At 37.7% G+C, this 26153-nt stretch overlaps 1 protein-coding gene across 4 annotated transcripts in view; it reads right to left on the bottom strand.

Annotated features, from left to right (window-relative positions):
* Positions 1–26153, bottom strand: part of BICC1 (BicC family RNA binding protein 1) — a 238863-nt gene that overhangs the window by 11614 nt on the left and 201096 nt on the right. For 2 of the 4 annotated variants that reach the window (XM_039871842.1, XM_039871845.1), the window contains exons 5-18: positions 25861–26019; positions 24305–24358; positions 23666–23860; positions 23191–23442; positions 21163–21294; positions 18915–19101; positions 16936–17097; positions 16155–16351; positions 15889–16021; positions 15158–15314; positions 12144–12309; positions 9416–9455; positions 8873–9027; positions 2809–2965 (exon numbers count right to left, since the gene is read on the bottom strand). In XM_039871842.1, the coding sequence (XP_039727776.1) occupies positions 2809–2965; positions 8873–9027; positions 9416–9455; positions 12144–12309; positions 15158–15314; positions 15889–16021; positions 16155–16351; positions 16936–17097; positions 18915–19101; positions 21163–21294; positions 23191–23442; positions 23666–23860; positions 24305–24358; positions 25861–26019 (2146 nt within the window). Of the gene's footprint in view, positions 1–114; positions 183–2808; positions 2966–8872; positions 9028–9415; positions 9456–12143; positions 12310–15157; positions 15315–15888; positions 16022–16154; positions 16352–16935; positions 17098–18914; positions 19102–21162; positions 21295–23190; positions 23443–23665; positions 23861–24304; positions 24359–25860; positions 26020–26153 lie in introns of those variants that run through there. The other 2 variants (XM_039871846.1, XM_039871844.1) reach the window with 2 other exon arrangements.

Here is a 26153-nt window from a genome sequence, read left to right as displayed (position 1 = left end):
ATCATTAATCATATTCTCCCAGAGCACTTGGAAACATTTGTTCTTCATAACTGATTGGATGTGAATTAAATGAGGAATAGGAAGGGAGACCCCTAGGACACAATAAAGGTAAGGAAAGTTACTTTAAGTTCAGGCTCCTTTTGGATGGCAGGATGGCTCTCTGTATCCACACTTGCGCTTACCTGCGGTTAAAGGAATTCTATGATATTGTACCATATAAATCTCTTTAAAAATATATTTGGTCATTGAGCTCAAAAAATAGAGCGCTTCCAAAATTAAGAGTAACATTTGAAGTGATGAGATGATGGTGAAGTTCCTGGATCTAATTTATGACAGAAACAAATCTTTCTCGAGAAAAATTCTAAGACAGCAATGCCGAGCTTTTCCTGGCCTTTGTGGCCAATTTGGTGGGCAAAAATTTCTCCACATCACCTGTGTTTCTGAGGCCCTGGATAATGGGCATGCATCCCTGGATAATGGGCTAATGAGCCATGCCAAGTACTTGGCCAAATAGTTTAAACACTCTTCAAGAGTTGCTTTGGAGATTCCAGCAGAACTGAGTAACCATTCTTACCTTCCTGACCAACGACTGGCTCTCGTACAGTGCGAATTCTATCCTCTTATACCAAACATGCAGCTTCACAAGGGATTCCCGGGGAGAGGAAGGAAGGAGGACACTCAGCCAGTCAGATTCATCTAATCTCTGTGACCAATGCATTTGCTAAATCTAAGAATCTTGTTCTGCATCGATTTGGGGTATCACTAATCACTTTCTCAAGTTCTTTTCATCTCAATTGTGCAGTCCTTTATGTATCTCAAGTCAAAAGAATTTCTTGATAAGGGTTTTCTTTCTCTTAAAAATAGATATGTTATCTCTTGTGGAGAGAATGTGTAGAGGAAGGGATCCAGGACCAATCCCTGAAGGCCCTCAGCCCTGAGCACGCCACAGTCTGTAGATAAGGCCCCAGAGTCATCAAAAAAGAATGAAGAGGGGTGACCAGTGAGATCCTGAGTCAAGGTTAATGCAGAACAGAGTATGATGTCACACTGGAGTGAAAACTGGACTTAACATGGCAGATTGACCATGTAATTTATATCCAAATGATAAATTTTCTTTTTTTGAGGATAAAAGTGAGAGTTACTGAGAATTAATACTGGAACAGCTGGTGTAAACAGGGATGCCTAGGGAACCTTGACAAGGGTGGGTTATCTAAAACTGTGCTGTTCAATACAGTAGTAGCCACTGGCCACATGTGACTATTGGGAAGTAAAAAGGTTCTATAAGTAAAATACATACCAGACTTAGTACAAAAAAAGAATTCAAAATATATCATAAAATTTTTTTACATTGATTACACAGTTAAATGGTAATATTTTACATATACTGGGTTAAGCAAACACACTAATAAAATTTGAGAAAACAGCTGTGCTAAAATAAAATATTCTTAGTGAAATAACTTTCTTTACATTTCTTTTAACTGCTTATAGTTTCCATATTCTCTTTTAAACTCCCTATGCTCTTAAAACATTTGACAAAAGCCAAATAACTGCTTTTTTAATCATTCTTTTTATTAATGAATCCCTTATCTTAACCCTAATCCTGACCTTCAATACAGCCAAGTTGTACAGTCAGTTTTAATTATCCAGCATTAAGTAAAGGGCAAGGAAATAAAGATAGAAAAAGAGAGGCACAAAACTAATTTAAATAGGGCTACAGAAGGGAGACCATTTCCACCCCTAGTCCTGTACCTGGCACCAGCCTGCCTCTCAGCTCCATCCTCCTGTCAGTGATGGAGGAGCCAGCCCATAACTAATAGGGAATGTCCAGTCTACAACTGACAGTACATTTGGGAATGAAGGAATTGACTGTGTTTTCTAATTTACACTTGACCAACACCACACTGCTCTTTTCAAATCTGAGACTCTTGACAGCATGGCCAACTTGACTGATGGTAACAACTGACTTACTAAGTGTCTACTATGCTCCTTTAGATTGCCTTTCTTTAAGTAATCTTCAAATACTCCATGCTACGTGTTTCGGAATTCCAAATTTGTCAAAAACCCTCAACAAGGCATCCGGGGCATTTCTTGTAATTACTTTTATCAATTCTTGTCTGTTTACCTTTTTATACAGCCCACTGGAGTCATGCTGATTCTTAACCATATTTGTGTCAATTCAGCTACATCTTGTCAATTAGAAAATTAAATTCTGCTTTTAACTTGTAGTAGCTACCCACTAGGCAGACTTTCTTCTATTGTCCAAGATGCTAATTTGATCACATTCTACTTAACTCTTTTACATCCCTGTCTTTTCCTGATGAGGAAAGACATTTTCTGGATGTTTGTGTGTATTTAACTCATTCCTACATTCCTTCAACAAACATTTACTGAGCCACTACCAGGTATCAGACACTGTTAGGCTGTGCCTTGTTATTTCTTCCTAAATGTCTAACAGAATGCCTGTCACGTGGGCACTTAATAAGTGTTTATTGAATGAATAAATAATATCCCTGGCTTGAGGAGCCCAAATTCTACAAGAAGAGACAGATGTGTAAATATGTAATTACACTCTGGCGTGACAAATGCTAGAGTGAAATAATATACAAAATGCAGTGAAAGCAGAGAACTACCTGGTCTGCTTCACTGGGAAAAATAAGGAAGGCTTCACAGAGGTGGTGGCATGTGAGTAACAGCAAACACTTGAAGGCGTCGAGGCCAGAGCTTATACTTGAACATCATCACCCTCAACCAGAGAAACAAATTCCAAGCTAATTTAATCTAAAAGTATGATTAAAAGTCACGGCTCACTTGATTTGTTTTGTTTACGCTTGGGGCTGCCAACAGAAGCTGCAAATTCACTGTGACTCGCGGGTCCTATTCCATTTCGGTCTCTCCAGTTATCAGATTCGCTTCCATTCCCCAAGTGCTCACGACTGTTGGACCTCGAGAGCGACACTGATGAGCCCTGTAAACAAGAAAAGCCCGATAAGGAAATGTTTAATAAGGTGGGTTTACCAGGGTGGGGACAGAAAGGAATCCCTTAGACCACTGCCATTTACTTCTATTGCCAGCCACTGCAGTTACCCACAAATGCTGATTCTCGAGAAGTGGCTATGGTATCTGTATATAGTCTTTGTCCTCCAGCCACCAAGGACACTTCGTATGTAATACACACAGTGAAGTCCTTTTCTTTCGTTATGAGGGTGCCAGCTTTCATTCTCAGAGCCTCAGGTATGATGACTCACTCTGAGATTTAGAGCAGTGGGTGCTAAGATCCCTCCCTATTTGGGGGAACCACAAAACACATCTTCCATCTGGTACAGCAGAGATTCCCTTCATTATATCTCACAAGAAATGTGGAAGAGTTGCAGCTGACCTAATGCTTTGACAGGAATCAAGCTCCCAGGCTAAATGAGTCAGAGGGTGGAGAGAGATCTGGCATTTCTCCTGTGTTGTCCTCAAATAGGCTCTCTCCAACAAATTACAAATACTGGGAAAAGTCTACCTTTTTTAATGTCCCCCAATCAAAATTTTAGAAATAATGTATAACATCTCAAAGTTTATGCTGAACTTGCATTTATTCACTCCTTTATTCATTGATTTAATCCCCCTATTACAGGTACCCTACTTTGTACTGTATCTAGAGTACTAAAGTCGAGATTCTCTGATTTCCAAAGTTTCACGTTCACTGGGGAATTCCAAAAGGATCCTGCACTATTCACTTCAATAATCTCAACTCAGTCGCACTGCAGCAGAGCCACAGCTGACCATGTCCTCCTTTAACGCGTCCTCCTCCAAGGCATCATGGCACCACACTACCCAGGTTTTCCACCTACCTCAATGTAGCCTTGTAGGATCTCCCTCCCCCTTTCCTACCCAAATGTCCCATCACCTTGGGGCTTGACCCTACCATTCCTTCACTGCTCTCTCTATGCTTTCATATTAAGTAATCTCAACCTCTTTCAAGGCTTGAGACAACCATAACTCCCAAATTTTTACCTCCAGGTTTGATTTCTCTGTTCAAATTTGGTATAATAGAGCTGTCAACTTGACACCTCTATTTTACTGTCTCATAGGCATTTTAAACTTAGAGGGTTTGAAATCAAATTGTTACCCATCCCCACCAGCTATACCCAAACCTGGTCCTCTCCTGGAATTCCTACACCAATAAATGACTATCATTCACCCGGCTGTTCAAGCCAAACTTCTAACAGCCATCTCATTCCTCCCTCCCTCAGCACATGCGATCCATCAGCAATTCTATCAATGTCCTCTCTAAACATATCCCAAACCTACCTGCTTCTCTCCATCTCCAAAACTGTCACCAAAAGTCTCCTTAACCCATTTCCCATCTGCCCTGAGAACACTCACCAGCGGCACTTGGGGTGCAGCGTTTACCCCAAGAAAACTCATGAATTACAATCCTAACTTTACCCTCAAAGTTTGCCACAAAATATCTTGCTTTATTATTTTTGCATCGCTCTAGTGTATTGGTACTCTTTGAAAACAAATGATATCATCTACTTATAGCATTTGGTTTTTAGTCATGGTATTTCCATTCACAAAACACAGTAATTCTCGATCACTGAAAATGTCAAATCCTAGATGTTCCGCTTTGTGTTGTTCAGTGCTTTGAAATTTACCACATAAAAAAAATGATTAAATACTGGTCATCATATACATTTCTATTACATTAGGATTAGAGACAAGTTCTGTTTAGAAATAACTCCAAAAAGTTTTTGTATTTTATTTTCATATTGAAAATCAGTTAGATTGGCTTCAGCCTCAAAGAGCGTGTTTATGTAAAATTAAATTAATGCTGACAGCGAGCTGCACTTCTGTCTTCCTAACCGGGAAATGGGTTAATAGACATTTTGATTCTACTCTTGCCTCCCACCCCAAAAATCCATTTTTCGTAAAGCAACTAGGTTGATTTTTAAATGCACATTAGGACAAATCATGCCAGTGTATAAAATCTTCTAATACTTTTCTAGTACTTTACAGTGGGCTGAGGTGCTCCATAATTGAGCCTCTGCCTATTTCTCCAAGCTAATCTTCGATGCTCTACCACGCTATCCCTCCCCTCCCCACAAACTTACCAGCTAGTTCTGACTTCAGGATGGTCATGCCAGCTGTTCCCCTGGCCTGCTACTCTTTCTCTAGATCTCCACTAGGTTGGCCCTTTTTCGTCATCTAAGTCTTAGTTTGAATATTATCTACTCATTAAGACCTGCTATAACTGCTCAATCTAAAAAGCAGCCTCTGTTTCATATTTATCGGGACTTTTATTGCCTAACGCTTTCTTGTTTACTTGTTTTGTATCCCTTTCTACCCACCAAAAAGCTCTATCCATGAAAGCAAGAACCTGAATTCAAAGCATTGGATCTCTAGCACCTAGAATTGTATCTGGCACACAAAAGTTGGTTAATAAGTATTTGTGGAATTACTGAATCCCAGAGATACCTTCTCCGACATCTATGGGATGTCCTTTGCTGATTTTTGGAAAGGGGCATAGGAAAAGAAAGACTCCTAAGACCAAAAAGATGGCTTTTCAATTAAAACCATTTATAACATTATACTTCAACCAATAAATTCAATGCAGCAAGGGAAAAGAAAACATGCTCAAAACTGGTGATTACCAGAAGCATTAATGAGATCATTCTATATAGTATTTACATAAATGTGTGTGTGTATATATATATATATATATATATATATATATTAANCATCTAAACTCTTCTTGAGAATAAAAAAAACACTCATCTAAAATCTAAGCGTAATTCATTCAAATACTATGCCAGACCTGGCTAAACATGGTGATTTCTAAAAACGTTACATAATCTCGTGATATCTTCTAGCTTGTTATCTACTAATTAAAAATTAAAGTATCACAAATAGCAGCTCACTTCTACTCTTAGGTTTATACAACTTAATCAGACAATCTCGTTACTCTTAGTGCTAAGAAATTAAAAACCATCTTTGATTCCCACTGAAGGTTTTTATTTGTTCTAGAGAATGTGACTATTCTGCTTTTAAGAGATGAGTGGTAAAAATAAAAGGAAAATCCCAAACCTTTTGTAGTTCTGTTGATGTGACCGAGGTACTGTGGGCCAAAGCAGCCTTTTGATTGACCTTTGGTGTCCCAGTATGTCATCAAGTGAATAGGGTCATATTTTTGAGTCTTGGAGAAAACAGTCTCAAGCTGCCTGCTTCTTAACCAACAGAGCTCTTCAGAACAGGCTAATTTTTTAAAGCAGCCCCCAAACTGGAAATAATTGCTCAAGCCTAGCTTCTCAGTAATCTGAATAAGGAGCTCAAAGCATCAACTTCTTGCCTCAAGCAAGTTTCCTGCTCTAGGAAACTCCATGTGCCAGTGAGCAGCCTACACCCAGCAGGACCTATTGGCTAAACATGCTTCTCTTCATAGATCAGCGTTCTACTTATCCATCTGGGTTTGTTTTTCTTTGGAAAAGCGTATGGAAAAAGAGTGTTTCTAGCTACCCTCTGATTTTAAAATATTAGTGCTATAAGCAGAGGTGTGGTCAAATTTAATAAAATTTTTTAACTTCTCTTTTACCCAGGTCCTTCTCCACCCCATCTTGTATCTTGTTGCCATGTCCTAACCCAAAGAAGCAATCTTCACTTATTGCCAGCTTTTAATCCTTTTGGGCTACAGCAGAATAAAGGGGAAGGAATGCACCTGCAGACGGCAACTACTGCCAAACATCAGATCGTGCCATGTAAGGGGCCCTTCTGCCCTTTTCAATGGATTTAGATGCGTGAGGGAAGTTCAAGGCCTGTCCTACACACCAGGGAGAACCTAGAACACCATTCCCAAAGAAAGTGCAATTTTATCTTTTCTTAAAGGGGCTGTAGATAAAAGGTTCCAAGGTGAACACCCATGCACTGATCTAGCTGGTCACACCCTTCTCCCACCCCCTTGTCCCCAGAGAGCAGTGCTTCCAGAGGGTGCCCACATTAGAATCACACTAAGCTTTTGCTAAAAATGTTGATTCCTGGTCTCCACTCCCCACCTGATGAATGAGATGCTAGAGGAAGAACGGGCATTTTTATCAAGCTCTCCACGTGATTCTTATATTTATTAAGGCATGGCAACATGGCTCTAAATCATTTACATATCACCTTTGCTATGTAATCAAACGTACCCTCTTGGGTTCAACCATTGGGAAGAGGAGAGTAAGGAAATTTTGTAAAATGAATTCAAGTCCTTTCTCTGACACCTACTGCCATGACCGCAAATAAGAAAATCTCATATTTCAGCAGGCTCTTGGTTTTCCTCAGGGTAAAATTCTCCAGTGGAAATAACAGTAACCACTAAATATGAGAACTTACGATACACTATGCTGTGCACTGGATGCCCTCTCCCATGTCATCCTCAAAACAACTCAAACAAGGAAACAGGCTCAGAGGAGTGAAGTCACTCATCAAAGCTGTACATTTATCAGTGGTGACTGTCAGACCCCACAGCCTTTGCACTTGACCATTACATTATTAGAATGGTCATCATTTCAAACATACTGTTGGTCTTTGAGAGGAGAACTGAACTAGCATTTCTACAGTGAAACATTTCATCTCTGAAAGTACAGAAACGTAATCAACCACTTAACACTACACTCTGCCAAGGGCAATGGTGAGCGAAGTGGACGACCACGGGTGCATCAGTTGAAAGAATTAGCACGGCAGTTTTAAAGTCTCTGCCAACAAAAGGAGATGTTTAGTTTCTCTCAGAGCTATAATGGCAGAAAGAGGTGTGTACTTTCTACAGCCTCAAATTTCTTCCTTAACGGTTTCTACATTCTAGCTGCTTACAGTAACTCCAATCTTTAAATACAGCCTGCCAGATTGCTACTGTGGGTCTGACAATGAAATTCACAGGAGATTGTTCTTTTTTAGTATTTCAATAGTTATTTTCTTTTTCACTTAGAAAGCCAAAGAAAAAACTCTCATGTTTGCTTTTACCCTTCATCAACAGTCTGATTTTTACAAAGAAAGCAGGTGGAGAAAAGAAGATCGATCTACAAATGCCAGTTATTAGACTAACAATTATGAAACCCTTAACCGGTATTTGTTTTTCAATCTCCAGTGTTCTGGTTGAACACTGTGATTCTTGGATTAATCATTTTCATCCATGTTTGGGTTTGCGCAGTCTCCCTACTGGTATGTGTGCATGCATTGTGCTCTAACTCCACCCTCACTTGGCAAAAGGCTTATACCAAATCTGATACTCTCAAACTGAAAAGGCCTTGCTGAGTGAGTCACGGGTAGCCTGGCTGGGAAGTGTGGAATTCTGGATTCCTTCTCCACGTGGTGCAGATGCCAGCTTCCCAGTCTCACTCTGAGCAATGCAGCCAACATCTGGGAAACATAAAATCTTGGAGCTCTTGTTTGTGGTACTTCCTGCGTTTCCTGGCACATCTGAACACACTGAGTTTTTCACTCATATCTGAAAACTTGTTTTTGTTGAATATTTGCCTTTTTCCCTTATGGTGGGCTTGCTAGTGATACTCTTGGATAAAGGGTTTATTTATACATTTCATGGAATATTAAATCTGTCCTTTGCTTAATCTCAGCCCTGCTCCAGCATTTATAACTCTCCCCCTAACAAAAACACATTTATCGAAATGTATATCTCCATAACAGCTGATCAATAACTTTGACAGAAGGTACATAAAAGACCATAATATATTAGACTGCATCAATTTTATGGCAATATGTTTATAAGAATATAAATTAAAACAAATCCCCATTAATGATTTTCCTTATGTAAATAAAGAATGAGAAGGGAGAGATGATTGTTCTCTTTTGCTGAGAGAACACGCAGGAAGAATGGGTAGGACATGACTCTACAAACCTCAAAAGTAGTTGTCATTGTGGGCTTATAGGACACATGATTGGCCCTTCTCAGCTCCTTGATAGTTTCAGCTGGCATAGATTTAGAAAACCCGAGGCCACTCCAGGTATTTGTAGGTGTCCTGACCTCCGTCACCACTGGTTTCTTTAACATAGCTTTGGAAAACAGAATATATATAAAAAAAAAAATGCTTGATATTTTTAATGTTTCTTAAAAAATTATTGAGTGTTTCTTTGATATATGTAAAGGAAAAAATCACTGAATATTATTTCTTAACATAAAATGCCTTATAGTATCTTCATAAAACATTTTATACAAAGTAATGGTAAATTTTACAATGCTACATTATTTCTTAATTGAACTAATGCTAATATATTCAACAAAATAATTGGACCTCAACAAAATTTGTGCAACTCACACCCTAAACATTCTTAGTTTCTTGTTATGATGGTCCAATTTCACAATTCAATATGAATACTGAAAAACCTTTTATGCAGTCTACTGAAAAAAAATCAAAGTATAGATCATTAACATATCACTTACCTTTGGTTGCTAATAGCTTCTTTTGTTCATAGTCAAATGCCTGAAAATGAAACAGAGAGAAAATATCTTTATTGCCAGTCTATTCAAATGTCATGCCAATACTCCATGATTACAGAAGAAAGGTTTTAACTATAGCCCATGAATCTCCTTGGGACACATAGAAAGCTTTGCACCATAATATGCCATTAATTTGGTGAAGTCTGATAAATTTAAACATGTTTACAAAACTAATTAATTAGAAAAATAAATTACTGATTCTGACTTTGTCATGACAGTGATAGTTAGAAATTTTCCCTCAAAAGGAAAAAAAAGTTCCTATTTACTATGAATATGCAACATATCAGGACAAATAGATGCTAAAGTACAGTGAATAATCTAATAATAGTTATGCTTTCAAAATAATGCATTTCCAAAACGCTTTCAGGTTATCTACTGACCTCTTTGTTTCTAAAAATCTCTTCATTTAAGTAAAGCATGCCCTGAAGTGGTATAATGTCGAAACAACTTAAGAAATTATTTAGCCTAACTGGAATAGTCTGCTTTTGAAAGGAGATAAATGGCAAATGTCTAGCTTTAAGCCATAATAACAGTCAGCAATACAATAAAATTAAACCTAGTTACTTTTTATTGCACAGGACTAAGATGGCATTATTCATTCTTTCCACTCACATTGAATAAGTGACTTATGACACAGTCAGGTATACACAGAGGTAGACCTGTGTAGGTAGGTCATTTTGAGGAAAGTAGTCTAGATATAACTACATCTCAGATGCTAACCCAGTGTTCTCAACTCCCCAATTTAGAGACTAGCAAAGACTTGATTTAAGAATGCCTCGAAGGCCTACCAGGAGGGTCAAGAACAAATTGGCAAGAGCTCTTTTGCCCAGGAGGACTATACCCCTACATGTAGAGAAGGCACCCAGGTAATTTACGATCTGAAACAAGATACTTTGGAAATGTGTACAAATAATAATTAGGTCACGATACTACAAGTAAAGACGCTAACCCTGACAAACCATGATGTGTGTTTATAACACTAAGAACACGTCAGTAAATCCGAAGAGCCAACTTTTTAAAAATTACAGTTTGATGATGTTTTTGAAATCCTAGGTCTAAAATGGCATTCGAAATTAAAATCAACTTTTAATGATTAATGGCTAAGGGCAAGGTGTGGGGAGATCCTAAATTCACTTGTTCAATAAATATTTATTGAGTCCCTCTGGTTAAAGAGACTGTGCAGCACTTTGTGGAAGAATAAATTAATTAAAAATAATCTGTAGCCTCAAAGCCATGCAGTCTTAGCAGGGATGGATAAAAGAAATAACTACAAAAAAATACCTACTAGGAAGTGAGATAAGTGTGAAAAGAGAAGCTGAAGATATAGCACTCCACGAACAGTCAGGAGACAGAGAGAGTTTTTAGCAGAAGGAACCAAGGAGGTCTTCAGTCTTTCTCAGTCAATACTCAGTGACTATTATCATTGGTTTCTTAATGATTTTAGGAGTCAGCTCTTTATTAACAGCATAAATACATGTGTTTAAGTTGAAACTATATCACCAAGAACACTTATCTATCCTAAAATAAAGAAACGTGAAAATGGTTCACTGTAGGTATAAACCTGATGAAAAAGAGAACCACAAGATGGATTAAAACCATAAAGGGATCATAAAGTGGATGTGATAGTCCTTAGATGAGAAAATTTTAATTTATATTAACTGAAAATAAATTCACCAGAGAAAATGTAACAAATGTCATTTTTTTTTAACTTTGACACTTTATAAAAAGGCCATGGCTTTTGTAAAAAACGTTCATCCGAAAACTCATGGAAATGTTCAAATGCAAAAAAATCAAAAAACGGACAAGCAGGATTTAACTAGTTTTCATTGGAATTATAGGAATATAATTTAGTTCCACGAATTAATTCCTTTGACATATCTGTGACAGCTTTTTCATTTCTAGGATTTTGTGAAAAATTTTCTCTTCCTTTTTTTGGAGGTAGGGGGGATGGGGATAATAAGTCTTCTACTATGAAGTACGTAAGTCTACCCAGTAATTCTGATACTGAAAGCAAATGTTTATAGGACTCTAAAAGCACAAATCACAAAATCCTTATCCTTTATATTGTGATCCATATGAAATGAGATTTCTGAATTTCATGGTCAATAGTGTTTCGAGTAATTAGTCTAATAGTTTGAAAATGGATACAGAGACAATCCCTACTGAAGAAATTGTTTAAAATAATTATGAAAATCTGTGAATATAATCATCAATATTTAGCATCTGCTTTCAAAAACCTAGACTCATTTTTATAACTGTCTAAATGACAACAAATGTATCACCTCCATTTTATAGATGGTAGGATAGATATTATATCTATTTACCCAAGACTATGTCATGATGCAGTAATACTTAGAAATAACAGCTCTGACATTTATCTAATTTTTAAAACAGATGAATAATGTCATTTGATTAACATAGAGGGACAAAGGATGATTTATGTCACTTTTCATATTATATTTTAAAGTACTCTTCCCACTAAAGCAAAATCCTGCATTTCATTTTCACGTTTACAGCAAAACCAATTCCTAACTAGTGCATATATATTTAAATTTAATCTTGACTAGAGTGCAGAAACAAAACCGGATTTCTGCTCTACTGCTGAACGCTCACTGAATTCCCCACTCCCCAACCTTGCTTTTGGATGACATTCCCATTTTTTCATCATTACCTGCATGTTGACATATGACGGCCGCGAGGCCAGGCGGGCCCTTTCAGAGTTTTGCTGGGCGGCTGCAGCCCTCTCTGCGGCACGCTCACTCCCCGGAGCCTTCTTGTCAGCCAACGGGCTTTCTGTAGCACTCAGTTCAGGATCTGAGAGCAGCCTGTCAGTGCTGCTGTGAAACAGAGTTTGGAATTTAACACTTCACTATCATATACGAATGTGCTGCATGTTTCCTGTGTGCCATGTTTTCTCTTGTATGTTTACCACTGTCAACTATTTACCTGTATTATTTCATTTAATCCTCATAACACCACTATGAGGTAGGTAGTATTATCCCCATTTTACAGACAAGTACCTTGTCAGGGTTATAGTTCTGATAGATGATAGAGCTGGAATTTGAACCCGGGCGTCTAAGAGCTGGAGCTAAAACTCTTTCATGATATATATTCACACACATTGTATATAGTATATATAGCATATTGTATATGGTACATGTGGAATAGACATAGACAAGATTCCTGATTTGGATACATCAGGAAGATGGCAATGACCCATCCATACGCAGTCTAAACAAGACTGAGTCAATGAGAAGCCATGCAGATGATCCAATTCATGTGTGTGAAATATGACATTGCTAACAAATCTGCTATGATAAAGGTGGCAGATAAATAAGACATTTTCCAACACCTGTGTGGGAAGAGCATGAAAGTACTTCTTAAAATGAGGAACAATGATTTTAATTACAAGAATTGATAATGACTTACACGTACACTCAAGTTCAAATCCAACTGCATGTTAAGCTCAAGTAAAAGAGAAATAAGAAACGGTATTCATCAAAGAGCTGATTTGTTCATTCATTCATTCATCATCAACTACTCAGGTGTGCCAGGGGGAATCAGAGGAATAGAAAGAGAGGAGCAATAAACTGTGTGTGACAGAAGTTCACAGAGGCTTCACAGGAGACACTTGAACTGGAATTTAAAAGGCATCTGTAGCTTCACCAGTGTGAAGGGCCAGGAGAACAGCAATTTGGAAGGAACAGCATAAGCAAAGGAAAGGAAGCAAGCAATGCAGATCATAAGTGGTTTTAAAGCCAAAGTATGACAAGACCAGACTGTGTGTTCAAACTAATTACTGGAACAAAAGAAAGGACTAATAAGGAGATGAGAGATTGGAGGCAGGAAGACCATTCTGGAGGGTGCAGCTTAATTCAGATAACAGACAATGATAAATTCACAGCACAATGATAAAAGGAGTAGGTAAGTACTTCAAATGCTTCAACACAAAGAAAGCAAAATCATTTCTATAATTTATACTAAATAATGTTAATTTTGAGTACTAGTACCAAAAAAAAAAAAAAAAAAAAAAAAGCAGATTCAGACAAAATGGTAACAACGGCAATTAACTGACCAAAGAGTATATAAAAAGCAAATCAGATTTTGGTAAGATAAAGAGGAAATAAGAATACATATGCTGCATTTCCCTATAGACATTCTACACTGTAAGGATATATAGTTGACCCTTGAACAACACGAGTATGAACCACATGGGTCCACTTACATGCAGATTTTTTCAGTAAATTTTCAGTGAGCCTTCCATATCTCCGTGTTTTACATCCTGGGAGTCAACTAACCATAGATCAAAAACAGTATTTTTGATTCATGGGTGGGAATCCACAGAGGCAGAGCACCAACTGTATGCACTGCTCTATGTCATTTTATATAAGGGACCTGAGCACCTGTGGATTTTGGTATCTGCGAAAGGTGGGGTGGGGTGGCGTCTTGGAACCAATCCCCTGCGGGTACCGGGAAGGACTGGAGTCGAGTTTTCGGAAAGTAAAAATTATTTATACATGGATTTTTGACTGCACAAGGGAACTAATGAGAGAGTAGAGGGAACTGGGTGGATGGAGATGGGCGGGAACAAAGCCTTTCAGTGTAGAAGCTTTTCATCGTTTTTCTTTTTAAAAACATGTGAACAGACTGCCTATTTGAAAAAAAAAATAAGATAAGTAGAAAAAAAATAAGGAGAACACATTTCTAACCATCCTATGGTAAAGGGGTTATTTTTAATACAATATATCTATTTATGCTTACTGTGATTTATAATAAATGAAATCACGATGCTGTCAAGTATTCATTAACAAAGTTAGCAATTAACAACCTTGGAACAAGGGAGCCATCGTTTAAGTTAGAAATTCAAAGGCAAATGGAGAATTCACAGCAGGAAAATATCTAACAGCAACAATTAGAGTAAAAATTGCCTTGCTGATTACTGAAGAGCAGTGAGAATGTTAAAGTTTCAGAGCAATATAGATGGTTTAGAGGACCCACAGAAAAACTCAACCAACTGAAAGGGAGAGAGACAATAGAAAAGACATATGGGTTAAAATTACCCGATATTATTCCTTAATAAAATTTTTATCCACATAAACATCGCTAAAACTGAAATCACACAGCCAAAAAAAAAAGGAAAACCTGACATTCATAACTACATGGATGGAACTTCAGGGTATTATGCTAAGTGAGATAAGTCGGATGGAAAATACCATAATCATTTCACTCGTGTGGAATTAAAAAACAAAAACAAATGAACAAACAAAATCAAAAACAAAAACACACTCATAGAGGCAGACAACAGATCGATGGTTACTGGAGGGGAAGAGGGGTACAGGAGGGCAAAACAGGTAAAGGGGTCAACTGCACGGTGCATGGAGACTAGGCTTTTGGTTGTAACCACAATGTAATATATAAGGATGTTGAAGTACAATGTTGCACATCTGAAACTTATATAATGTTATAAACCAACATCATCGCAATAAATTTTTTTTTTTTTACAAAAAGAAAAGAATTATAAAGAGAAATGAAAACAAAAACTCATGGATAAAACCAAACTCACTTGAACCAAAGAGCACTGACTGCTGAACAAATCCAGTTTTGTTCCACTAACTTAAAACAAATCCAGCTTATTACACAATTTCTTTCAAAGGATCAAGGGCTTTTAAAGATGAAACTACATACTGTAAGTGGGAGTTTTTCGTGCCTTGCAGTAGTTCCACTGTCTGCCTCTTGGCACAGGAAACTTTGGAAGGACCTATCATCTGTTTCAAGTCACCAGCATTCCCAGAATGGGAAGGACTTCGAGGCATGCCTACTTCAACAAAAGCATCATTACAACCTGCAGAGAAGAGAGAAAAAAAATGAAAATCCAGGCATCACCTTATCATCAACAATCACCTGCAATGGAAACAAACCAGAATCCAACTCTAGGGAGACACAGACATTAACAGCTCTCAGCTGCAAAGACAATACCTTATTTAACAAATGAAGGGTGCTTCAAAAACTCAAGATGAAATCTGAAGACCCTTATATTTTTTAAAGATTGTCAGGAATGGAAAGGTTATAAAAAGAAATACTCTACTTATAAAATTTATATACATAGACACACACACACACACACACATATACACATATATATGTATGTATTTAGTAAATTGATGCTTTCCTGCTAAACAATTCACTTTAATTTAGGAAGAACCAATGAAATGGGAAAGCGATTCTGTGAAAAGTGCTTTTCAGTTTATCTTTCATCACGTTCTTCAGAGTTTCATTCAAGATGTTGTCTTTCTGCATACTTGAGGCAGGAGGAGTCATGACTGGTTAGCAAAATCAATTAGAAATCACTACACAGAGCTTCTACAACCACCTTTATCCAAGTCAGAGACCCAGGTAAAGTGCGGAAGGAAAGATACCTTCTACAGGGTTTGATTTGGGCGAGGCCTGCTCAGATCCACTCGATTGTCTGGATGGATCACTGTGATTTGCACTCAGCACTTTTTCTCCAAGAGATGAAGTGGATATTGCACCATATTTTATATTCGGAGACTGAAATAACAAAATGATGTACAGATATGGTCACAATTCTAAAATTCACTTCAGGAGCAAGTTTAAAAGTGTTACCAGTGGCTTATTTCTTATAGACAGTGTGGATCACATTATTCTATCTGAAGGACATTACCTGTGCATGTCCATTTAAAGAAGGAGAGATTTTTTTGCCTTCTGTCTGCATACTGTTGATATGGACATCGACGGGAGTCAAGCCAGGAGGGGGAGATGGAGCTGTGTGCCCATAGGCAGGCACTCCAGACAACAAAATGTTGGTTAATGTGGCTTGGGCAGTAGATGGAATCATAAGGTGTGGTATGGCAGAAAAACCTAGAACAACATTTCATGAAGACAGATATGAGACAGGAAAAAATTCAGAATCAACAAGCATTATTTTATTATTTTCAGTAACAACAACAAAAAAATCATTTTTGTTGCGGCAAATTCAAATATACCTCTCTGCAAATAAGTTTAACATTACTACACAAAAGAATGTTAAAATGGAACAATACTCCAGAGAATATTTAATCCAAGCTCCTCACTGGACAGATGAGGAAACTGGCTAGATTCAGCATGCACCTAGGACTACCAAGCAAATCTGTCCAACCAGAACCTACGTTTCCTAATTACCAGGTCAGTGATCTTCACGTGCCTTTGTCACTGCTCCCTGCACATCATGCTCTTCTTCCTGATCTGCTTGTCACATCTGAAGATTATATTTTCCTTTTATGAAAAACTCACTGCTTTGTTGTGCATCATTTTAACTAATTTACATATTAGAGAATTTCTCTTTGGCTGCAGTATGCTTTGAACTATAATTTTTTCCTAAGGAAATGGAACCATTAATAAATTTTATTTAAAAACTGATAATACCTAAGAAGACATGCCTTTGATTGTACTTAAATGATACTGACCTGTGGCACTTGAAGTATTAGCAAGTGGGGGTGCCCATAATGTGGGGCTGGGGGTGCCGGAACTTGGACTTTGCAAAGGACTGACTGAGCTATTAAGAGCATTCAGGAGTGAATTCGGGGTTGTCGAAGTGTTTAGAGATAAGGTGGTGGGGCCCAAAAGACCTGTAATAAAGAACGTAAGGTCAATATGCATAAATTCAAGATTTTAAAATAACAGATGGCACCAACACCGCTACTTGAAATACACATTGATATAATCTGATATTTTCTAAATATAAAATATGAGTGACAGATTACCTTTCAAATATTCAAGAGACATTGCATGATACGACTCCAACACAGGACCCAGCTTATCCACAAACAGACGCTGACCAGAAAATGGAAGCTAGGTGCCCAAACCAGGAAGCAGCCAGGGTCACTGAGCAATGCCAGCCACTTTGCTTTCATTTCAATAGCCAGGATGAACAAAATTCTGCTCAAGTGGAAACTCGTTTTTATTTCTCTCATAGCTCAGTTGTCATATGCTTTCAAACAAACTCTTCAAACCACTGACAATTAGCTGTGAATAAGGGAACATATTCCGGCAACAGAATGGCTCCAATCGGCCCATGTGCAGATGGGCCAAGCTACCTGGAACGGTTTTCGTACCGTCAAAACACATACGTGACTTCTTAGTGTTCTGTCTCAAAGCAGTTTTTTCTCAAGGGAAAATTTTTTTGTTTTGTTTTTCACTTGTTTTAAGGATTTAATGTTTGATTTAATTTAAGTAATGAAATTTCCCTTTGGGCATTTAAAATATGTTCTACAGTGTGAATTTGTCTACACGTTTCCAGGAATACTTAAAACATGAAGTATTATAGGGTAGGTATAGCCATGAAAACATTTTGCATCTCTGCTTGGTTTTTTCATCTCCAGTGCAGCAAGAACTCAGGTCCTCCTAAGTGTGTGACTGGCATTTCCAGATACATGGCTGTGATACTATGACTGTTCAGGTCTCCAGCGGAAGGGACGACTTTGAAAGACTATGGGCCAAGGAGAAAAAAATCTGCCTTTACTGTAATGGCGTCTGTGCAGGGCTCCTTGGAGTATTAATCACATTATTTAAACATGTTATATTTTTTAAAAGCAAGAATAGCTATTAGAAAAAAATTAAAGACTGCTGAGAGTATTTATTCTGTCTCAAATCAACACTGAATGGGGTGGAATGATTTGCTGGTGTTATTGCATTAACTTTTTCTATAAAGGCTACTGAAAAAATGTGCAAGTAGTGAACCTAACGTAATTTAATATGGTAACGAACTTCAGCCTGTAAGATGGGAATCCGTAAATGAGGCAATAAATATCTCATGACTATCATGTGGCTCACTCTACTTTCCTAAATACTAAAACACTGAGGTGATGATGTTCTTTCATCTCCCTGTTCTTTGCCTTGGATATAAATCCAGATCCATCTGCTCCCCTTGGGGGCCACAGGCTAGATTTCCTTTGTATCTTCGCGAGGCAGGCCTAACCACTGGGAGTGGGGGGTTCTGCTTGCTTTCACCTCCCCCTCTCCCCACCCCTGACACAGAACTGCAATTACTTTTTGAAACGCAAAATGGATAATCTTTATCTCTGGGGAATGATGGCAATATTGCAAACGCAAGAGAGAACAAACACATAAATTATAGTCAGCCTGCTGACTTCACTCTCAGTGGCATTCTTAATTTAGAAGAACAAACACAGCCACTGAAAATAAAACAGTCAGACCTTGATTATTTATGCCAAAATAAGAAGCATCGGGGAAACAGAAATCCACAGAATCTAACCAAAAAAACACAAAATGGATTGATTTGAGTTTTGTTGCTTTTCACCTGATCTTAGGGCCTAAAGAGGGGAAATCATAACCTTTAAAATGTAGCCCCAACCAGCAGAAAGAAAGAGAAGTGAATAAGCAATCCCCCAGTGACTGAGAAGTGCTATAATAATAAATTTTATACCTAGTCCAGTGAGTCCGAGGCCTGCTGAGGCTAAGATATCCAGGCTGGGACAAGCCAGGCCGGCAGGGCATGATGCTGGGGATGGACTGGTTGCTATGGTAACCCCACTGCTTTCAAGTCCGAGGAGACATTTCCTTGCTTCATACATATTTAAGGCATTTCGTTCAACACTTTTCACAATCACAGACTATGAAAACACATAATGGAAAAGAAAAAAGTGACATGCAGGTAGTCTACAATGAATTCAGGAGGTGGATGAGAAATGAATACGGTGATAAGAATCCCACTTAAGGAATATATTAATGCTGCTTTCAAATCAACTGCAAATTCTAACCACTTATTATGTTTCCTCCTTTAGGTAAAACCATAAAATGTTAGTTACCATTTATTGGGTGTGTCCTGTGTTCCAAGCACTGTGATGGAAGCTGCACATGTATTCCAACTCCCACCAAAACCTTATGAGGTAGAAATTATTATTTATATTCAGTGAGGATAAGAAACTTACCCAGGGTCACGGCACAGCTGTGGAGGGGCAGCGAGAGGGGTGGAACAAAGGTCTATCATATCACTACAGCCCGTTCCCGGTTACATTCTCTTGTCTTTATGTTAAAGCTTCCCCCCTTTATATCATTTTTACAAAACAAATCAAATTTGTCTCCATACAGTATATAGACTGCATAATAATAGTCACTTACGCTTGACATTTATGGTCTACCAGTTAACTAATAGACCAAGGTACCACTATTCCTCACTGATGACATATCTGTGGCAAAGCTTATAGTAAATTTCTAAACAATAAATCTTCTTTCTCTCAGTGGACTTGCCTAGAAAATTGGAAATGTGAACCCAAGAGGGAAAGCCTCCAATGAACAATAAAGAACGCTTGTGGCTGAGAAAGCAGGTGAAGCAGTACTAAGCATGGGGCCACCAGGCATAATAGGCCACAGAGGCCCTGGGATGATGAAGGCTTCAGAGTTCTCCCTTACGATATACTTTGCCCTGACTTCCGTTCATTTCTTACTGAACTCCAGGAATTCTTCTTGTGTCTTGTCCATCTTATATGCACAAGTCCTCAAAAGTCTATTCTGTCTTCATCTTTTCATCCTGGCATCTACAAGTGACTCTAGTCAACTCAAATTAGTCAAGCATGAAGCTTCACGATACACAAAATTAGTGTTCTGTTCTCTAACTTTAAGCTCATTATATTAAGTTTACCTAGAATAAATACTATCTTTTCCTTTAAAGTTATCTTTTGAAGAAGGCATGATTGTTTTTCTTAAGCTGGACACTGACTACCACGTTCTTTACATATATACAAAATTGTATGTAATATATGTTATACATATACCATTATGCATATATGATAAGATGTATAGTTCAGAAATTAAAAAACGGAAGGCACAACTGTGTGCTGTTTTATCTAGTATAATAAAATATACCTAAATGTTACCATTTAGTACATGTTATTATGCAACTTGCCTTTTTCCAACACCGTTTTTATCCTTTGATTTCTGGTACAAAGGTTTCTTCAGAGTATATAACTGGAAGCGGAATTACTGGAGGTATCAGTATTGTTAGTGTGATCAGATGGTCCCAAATTGCTCTTCAAAGTGGTTTTGCCAATTTAAACTATATTATTGTAGGGACATTCTTCTTTCCTCACATTCTCACTAGCACTTAATATCATCAGAGTTGTCCCATTAAGTTTTACTGTTTATGTAACTACTGAAATTTTGAACATCTTAGAGGAGCTGTTCCAGGAAGATTGAACTGGGTATAATTCATTAGTAAAGGTATTTATTATTAAAGAGAATGGGCACCTATTCATTAAATCTCCAGGGCTAGCACACTGGCTCAAAAATAGTAAGTAAAACTAAATATTTTTTGAATTGTATTGGATATGTACACATAACACATGTTTAGCCTTATCAACTCCCTGGTAGTTTACTAATACTTAAAGTTGCCAGATTGAAAATTAATGAAAAAGTGTTTTCTCTTTCCTTCTCATGTATTAATAGAAAAATAATGGTCACTAAAAATGGATTCCAAACCCAACACATTAAAGTAAATGATGATCAATAATGAATGTTCTTACAAATTTATTTTTGTATAAAATAACTAAATGTAATATATAATGATATGTATTACACAGGATATTTAGTTCTATGAAGATGCAAATACACACTTATATGCAAATAAAACAGAATGTGATATGATACATGGTTTCCTGGGTCTAGACTGAACCAACCTTGCTTGGCTGTTTCGGCTTTGGTTTAATACTAATGAAGACATCGAGCTGTTCCATCAACTGAGCAATGAATTGTGGATCAACTTCAATTTCTTCCTTCATATCAAACATCAACACAAGAGGAAGACAACCCTAGGAAATGTCACACAATAGAAAGTGTAGGAGGTAAAAAGTTACTCATTTAAACATCCAATAGTTTAACATGCCTACAAATAATGCAATATTTTACAGAACTAAAGAGTAAGCCAAAGTCTTAATGCTAAATTATTCACCTACACATAGCTCAGAGGGCTGGTGACAGAAACCATTTTTTGGATGACAAAATTATACATGTCTTAAATGTCTTTTTTTGGCCCTGAATTTTTACTCATTATCCACCTGGGAAAATTCCTCTATCCTCTGACTTCAGTTTTGTTACTGATGCCAGAAACTAGATTCTCAACTATTATCAAGGGTACTCATCTAGTGCCCTTGCTCCAAGACTGACAGTGGTGGCTTTTAATTGCCTCCTAAATGAAATCTAAACATGCATCAGCATTTAAAGATCTTCGCATCTTGGCCTGGCTTTGCTTGTACAATCACAGGTCTTTATGTCTGCCCCTTCCTCCAGGTTAGACCAGTCTCGTGAGTATCTTTTAAACAGATTTCGTACACTGGTATCTTAACTCATCAATAGGCTTCTTCACCAATCCGAGTCCTGCTTCTCTTCTGATGCAGCTCAAACCTTACCTCCTTTCTTGAGTAAATTGCTACTGTCGCCCCTTCTTTTAATTATTTCACTCTTTAGCACTGCAGAGTACTTGTTTTTTTTTCTCTGATGCTTTCTTCCTGGCCCCTAACCTACTGACTATAGGAACCACATCAGGTACATTTTCTGATGCAAAGGATACTCAGTGCTAGCCTACTGATGGATAGGTTTTGTACATAAGTATCATGAGAAGTTATCATGAAACGTATTAGAATTAAAATACAATTACTATGTTCTATTTCCTTTGTGGATAAAAGTAATTTTTTTAAGGACATGGCTTTAAAAAAAGAGGTGATGGTATTTAAAATATAGGTTAAAGCCTTTTCATTTATCTCTCCCTCTCTTTTTTTTAATATTGTGCAATAATATGTCTCTTTGCACACCTATAAACATAGTCTGATAAAGTGAACTTGGCTTAAAAAGTCATTCGGAACAAAATAAATTTCCTAAAATTAAGTACTATAATCCTTAATGATTATAACAAGTTCTCATCTGTCAGAGGAATGGAGTCAACAATATAAACTTGGATTTTCTAAAAAGTTCTCAAAAATGAATTCTGTAAGTTAATAATAGTAAAGGTCATACCTAAAGCTTACTGATTCAAATGTTGCTAAAGGTCAAGTTCTGAACAGAATGGTGTTTTTAATAAAAATATTTGTAATTCCACGTTATGTCGGTCCATTTTGTAACTATGTATCAGCCCTACACACTGGGTTTTTAAATGAAATAGGAAGGACGGAAATTTTGCAAACTATAAATTGGAAGCAGTACTGAATTATATAACTCTGCTATTTTTCTTCAATGCATGACACTCAAATTCATGGCTTAAAGAGCATTTTTTAAATTATATCAGAGATTTATAAAATGTTCAAATGTTTCACACTACAAAAACTTATGTCTTTGAGGGTAATATTTCAAAGGCACTTTTATTTTTCTGTTTAAACAGAAAGACTTTGTTGAATGAAAACTGCAAACTAATATATGTCATATGAAAATAATCACCTACCTCAAAACAGTCAGTTATTTCATCTGAACCTCTTCTACGTTTAGTCTAAGTTCAAAAACAATACTGCAAGGAAATTACCCATCTATATAATGAAATTAGGCCTGCGAGGCACTATCTACCTTACTCTTTTATTTCCTTTTACCTAGAAATTTCTTTATTTGACCAGGCTTTCAAAATGCTTTCATAAATATCACGTTAGTATGGTGTGTGCAATACACACTGTACCCAAAACAAATGAACAAACAAAAAGTAACATTAATTTCACTAAACATACCATGAGATATTGCCTTGCAAGGCAGACAGACTCAATGGTGCCCTGGAGGTAGACGGTGGATTTCTTTTGTGGATTACTGGGGTCAGGAAAGTGGATCTGAGCACCCGTTCTCTGCATGATATGTTTGATGTTGCTTCCATTTCGACCCATCATAAAGAGATGATGTTGAGCTGCGATATCTAGTTGTGTGCTCACAGGAATAGCAGATGCCAAGCTCCCGGCCAGATGTTCCAACAGCATGGCAGTTCCTTCCTAGGAGAAAAGGGTGGGAGACAAATAATCCTATAGAATAACCGTCCACATACAGGGGAGGATTCTAGTGCACTTCTAACAACTATGGAAAAACACAACACGTTCTATAAACCAGAATGTAATACAAGGGGATATTCTGGAAAACGAACTACTCTAAAATCCTTTAAAAATAAAACTTGAATGATCTGTACACTGAGGATGTTCGGCATTATCTGTCACTTACCTTCACAGCACTAGTGTTATTCTGAGACCCTCGTACTATCACAGTAGCACCATACATTCGGGAACGCTGTTTAAACGACACTGAAATGTTGTATGTTTGTGATATGTGCTGGATGGAGGGGGAATTAGGATCAGGAACTGGCTGAAGAATTCCAGCAATTGGTAGCTCAAACATCAGCACCAAAGGAAGCAGCTCCTAAAATGAAATTATGAAAACCCAAAGTAGAGAGTTAAATTATTATACATTTAGAAATATGTATATAATTCATTCATTTGTTTCTAAAGATGGAATTTCAGAACATAAATTGCTTTTATTTTAAAACATAAATCGCATGGGTAGACTATATTAAGTTTCTTAAACAACAGACGCTTTTTATGTAATCTAAGAGTTTGTAACTTTAACTATAATGGCATTTTCCTCAGGCCTCTTTTTGATTGTTTCAGAGTCATCAGAGAAACTGAGGTAAAATTCAGAAAGTCTCTAAAAAACATTTTTAATACATTAAAATTACTTTTGTCACTATTTCCTTCATACTGGACACATGATTTTTGTTATGAATTGGTAAATTATGATTTTTAATGCCTTATAATGAAAACGTTGCTGACAAAGATTTACGATATAAAAGTAATAAACAGTTACCCGAATTCTAACTCGGGCAGATTCTACTCCTGCTGGTTGTCCTGCTATAGATACCTGTAAAAATAAGAAAATACAAAGTTAGAGTTACTTTAATTGTACCCGCATTTGTTTTTCCAGTTATCTACATCCTTGCTGCTCAAAGTGTCCTCCAGGAAAAAATAGCATTGGTATTAACTGAGAGCTTGTTAAAAATAAAGGATCTCAGGCACCAGCTAAGACCTGCTTAATCAAAACTTGCATTTTAATGAGCTCCTTGGGTAATTTGTGTCAATTGATCTACATCACCCCGTGGTTATCTGAAACCTCACAGCCCTCATGTAGCCATCTTGCCTCCTTCATAATTTCATTTGTTCACGGAATTTTGTCCCTTGCAGACTAGATGAATATCAATATACAATGATACTGCTGCATTAGGTTCTCAAAATACTGAGCTACTTCTGAGCTAGCTGGTAAAAAATCATTGCTCTAACACCCACCTACAGCCCTCTCATGGGATCACCTGAACTCTCACAGAATCCATCGACTAATTCAGGGGTTCCCAGGCAGAGCCTCAGACTAGGACTGGCCTGTGGCCTGTTAGGAACCAGGCCGCACAGCAGGAGGTGAGCAGAAGGCAAGCAAGTGAAGCTTGCAGCCACTCCCCAGCACTATAGCATTGCCACCTCGGCTCCATCTCAGATCATCAGGCATTAGATTCTCACAGGAGCACTGGTCTCTGGTGCCAAAAAGGTTGGGGACCATTGAACTAAAGTATTACTCTTGGCATTAGGGTAAGGGTGTGGGGGCTCCAGGACCCTGCTCTTAGAGTACATGCCTATGCCATACTAGCTGTCAACTATTTTGACTACTGCCCTTGCTTTTTACCATGGCTTTCTATCTAGTTCCATGTGTGTGTCCCACTGTCACATTAGTCACTGTAGAGAAAAAGACTATACTTGATTCATCTTTGTGGCCAACATAGTTTCTTGTACTGTGATTAGCTTAGAAGAGAGAAAACTTGTAAATAACATAAATAACACTACTTGCTCTTCAAATACTGAAAATGCTTTCGTGAGGATAGGTGAGTTGATTTGTTTCCAAACAAAAGAACTAGGAAAATGTATATGAACTAAAGAGAGACATAATTCAGTCAATGTGGGGAAATTGGGGACTCATGAATTAACTCTCAGAAGGTGATGTGGTGTAGCCTGGAGGACCACCTGGGGGACACTGTGGACAGAATCCCAGCGATGGAGGGGTGCTTGGACCAGGCAAGCTTCCGGGCCCTTTCCTAATTCGCATGCTCTCTGAGCCTTCCTTAGAGACTTCATCTTATGTGGCCATCACTTCCTCCCCTCTCTTCTACCAACCACTCAGAGATCAAGGGCCCACCTGCAACTGATCTCTTCAAAAGAGCAGAGCACCTGTGATCTTCTTGCAGGGAGTAAGGTCATACAATCTACACTACGTCCAACTCCATGCTTACTTTTCTGCTCTCATCTTCCAAAAAAGATGTGCATACGGAAAATTAAGGCTGTAATCTGTCCCATAGAAGTTCATGTGAAAAGACACAGCACCTGGTTGCTTTTTTCTGCTTGGTTATTCCTGTTGGAATCTGGAAAGTGGATGTGGCAGCCTGTTTCTTCCATCACTTTTTTAATATTGTTGCCACCTTTGCCGATCACATGAGAATGTTCTGTATGTGAAACATCCATCTTCAAGGTAACCCGATTGCTCTGTGTAGAAATAACATATTATTTCTTGATGCATGAAAAGGGAAGGAACAATCCCTAAAACACTTTCCCTTCGAGTGAATAATATTAACAAAAAGTGAGCCAGTGGGAGATCATACACATTTCTTAATAAGTCT

Source organism: Pteropus medius, unplaced genomic scaffold, assembly GCF_902729225.1.
Source record: "Pteropus medius unplaced genomic scaffold, Ma_sr-lr_union100, whole genome shotgun sequence".
In the NCBI taxonomy this organism is placed as follows: domain Eukaryota; kingdom Metazoa; phylum Chordata; class Mammalia; order Chiroptera; family Pteropodidae; genus Pteropus; species Pteropus medius.
This window is presented reverse-complemented; position numbering and strand designations above follow the sequence as displayed.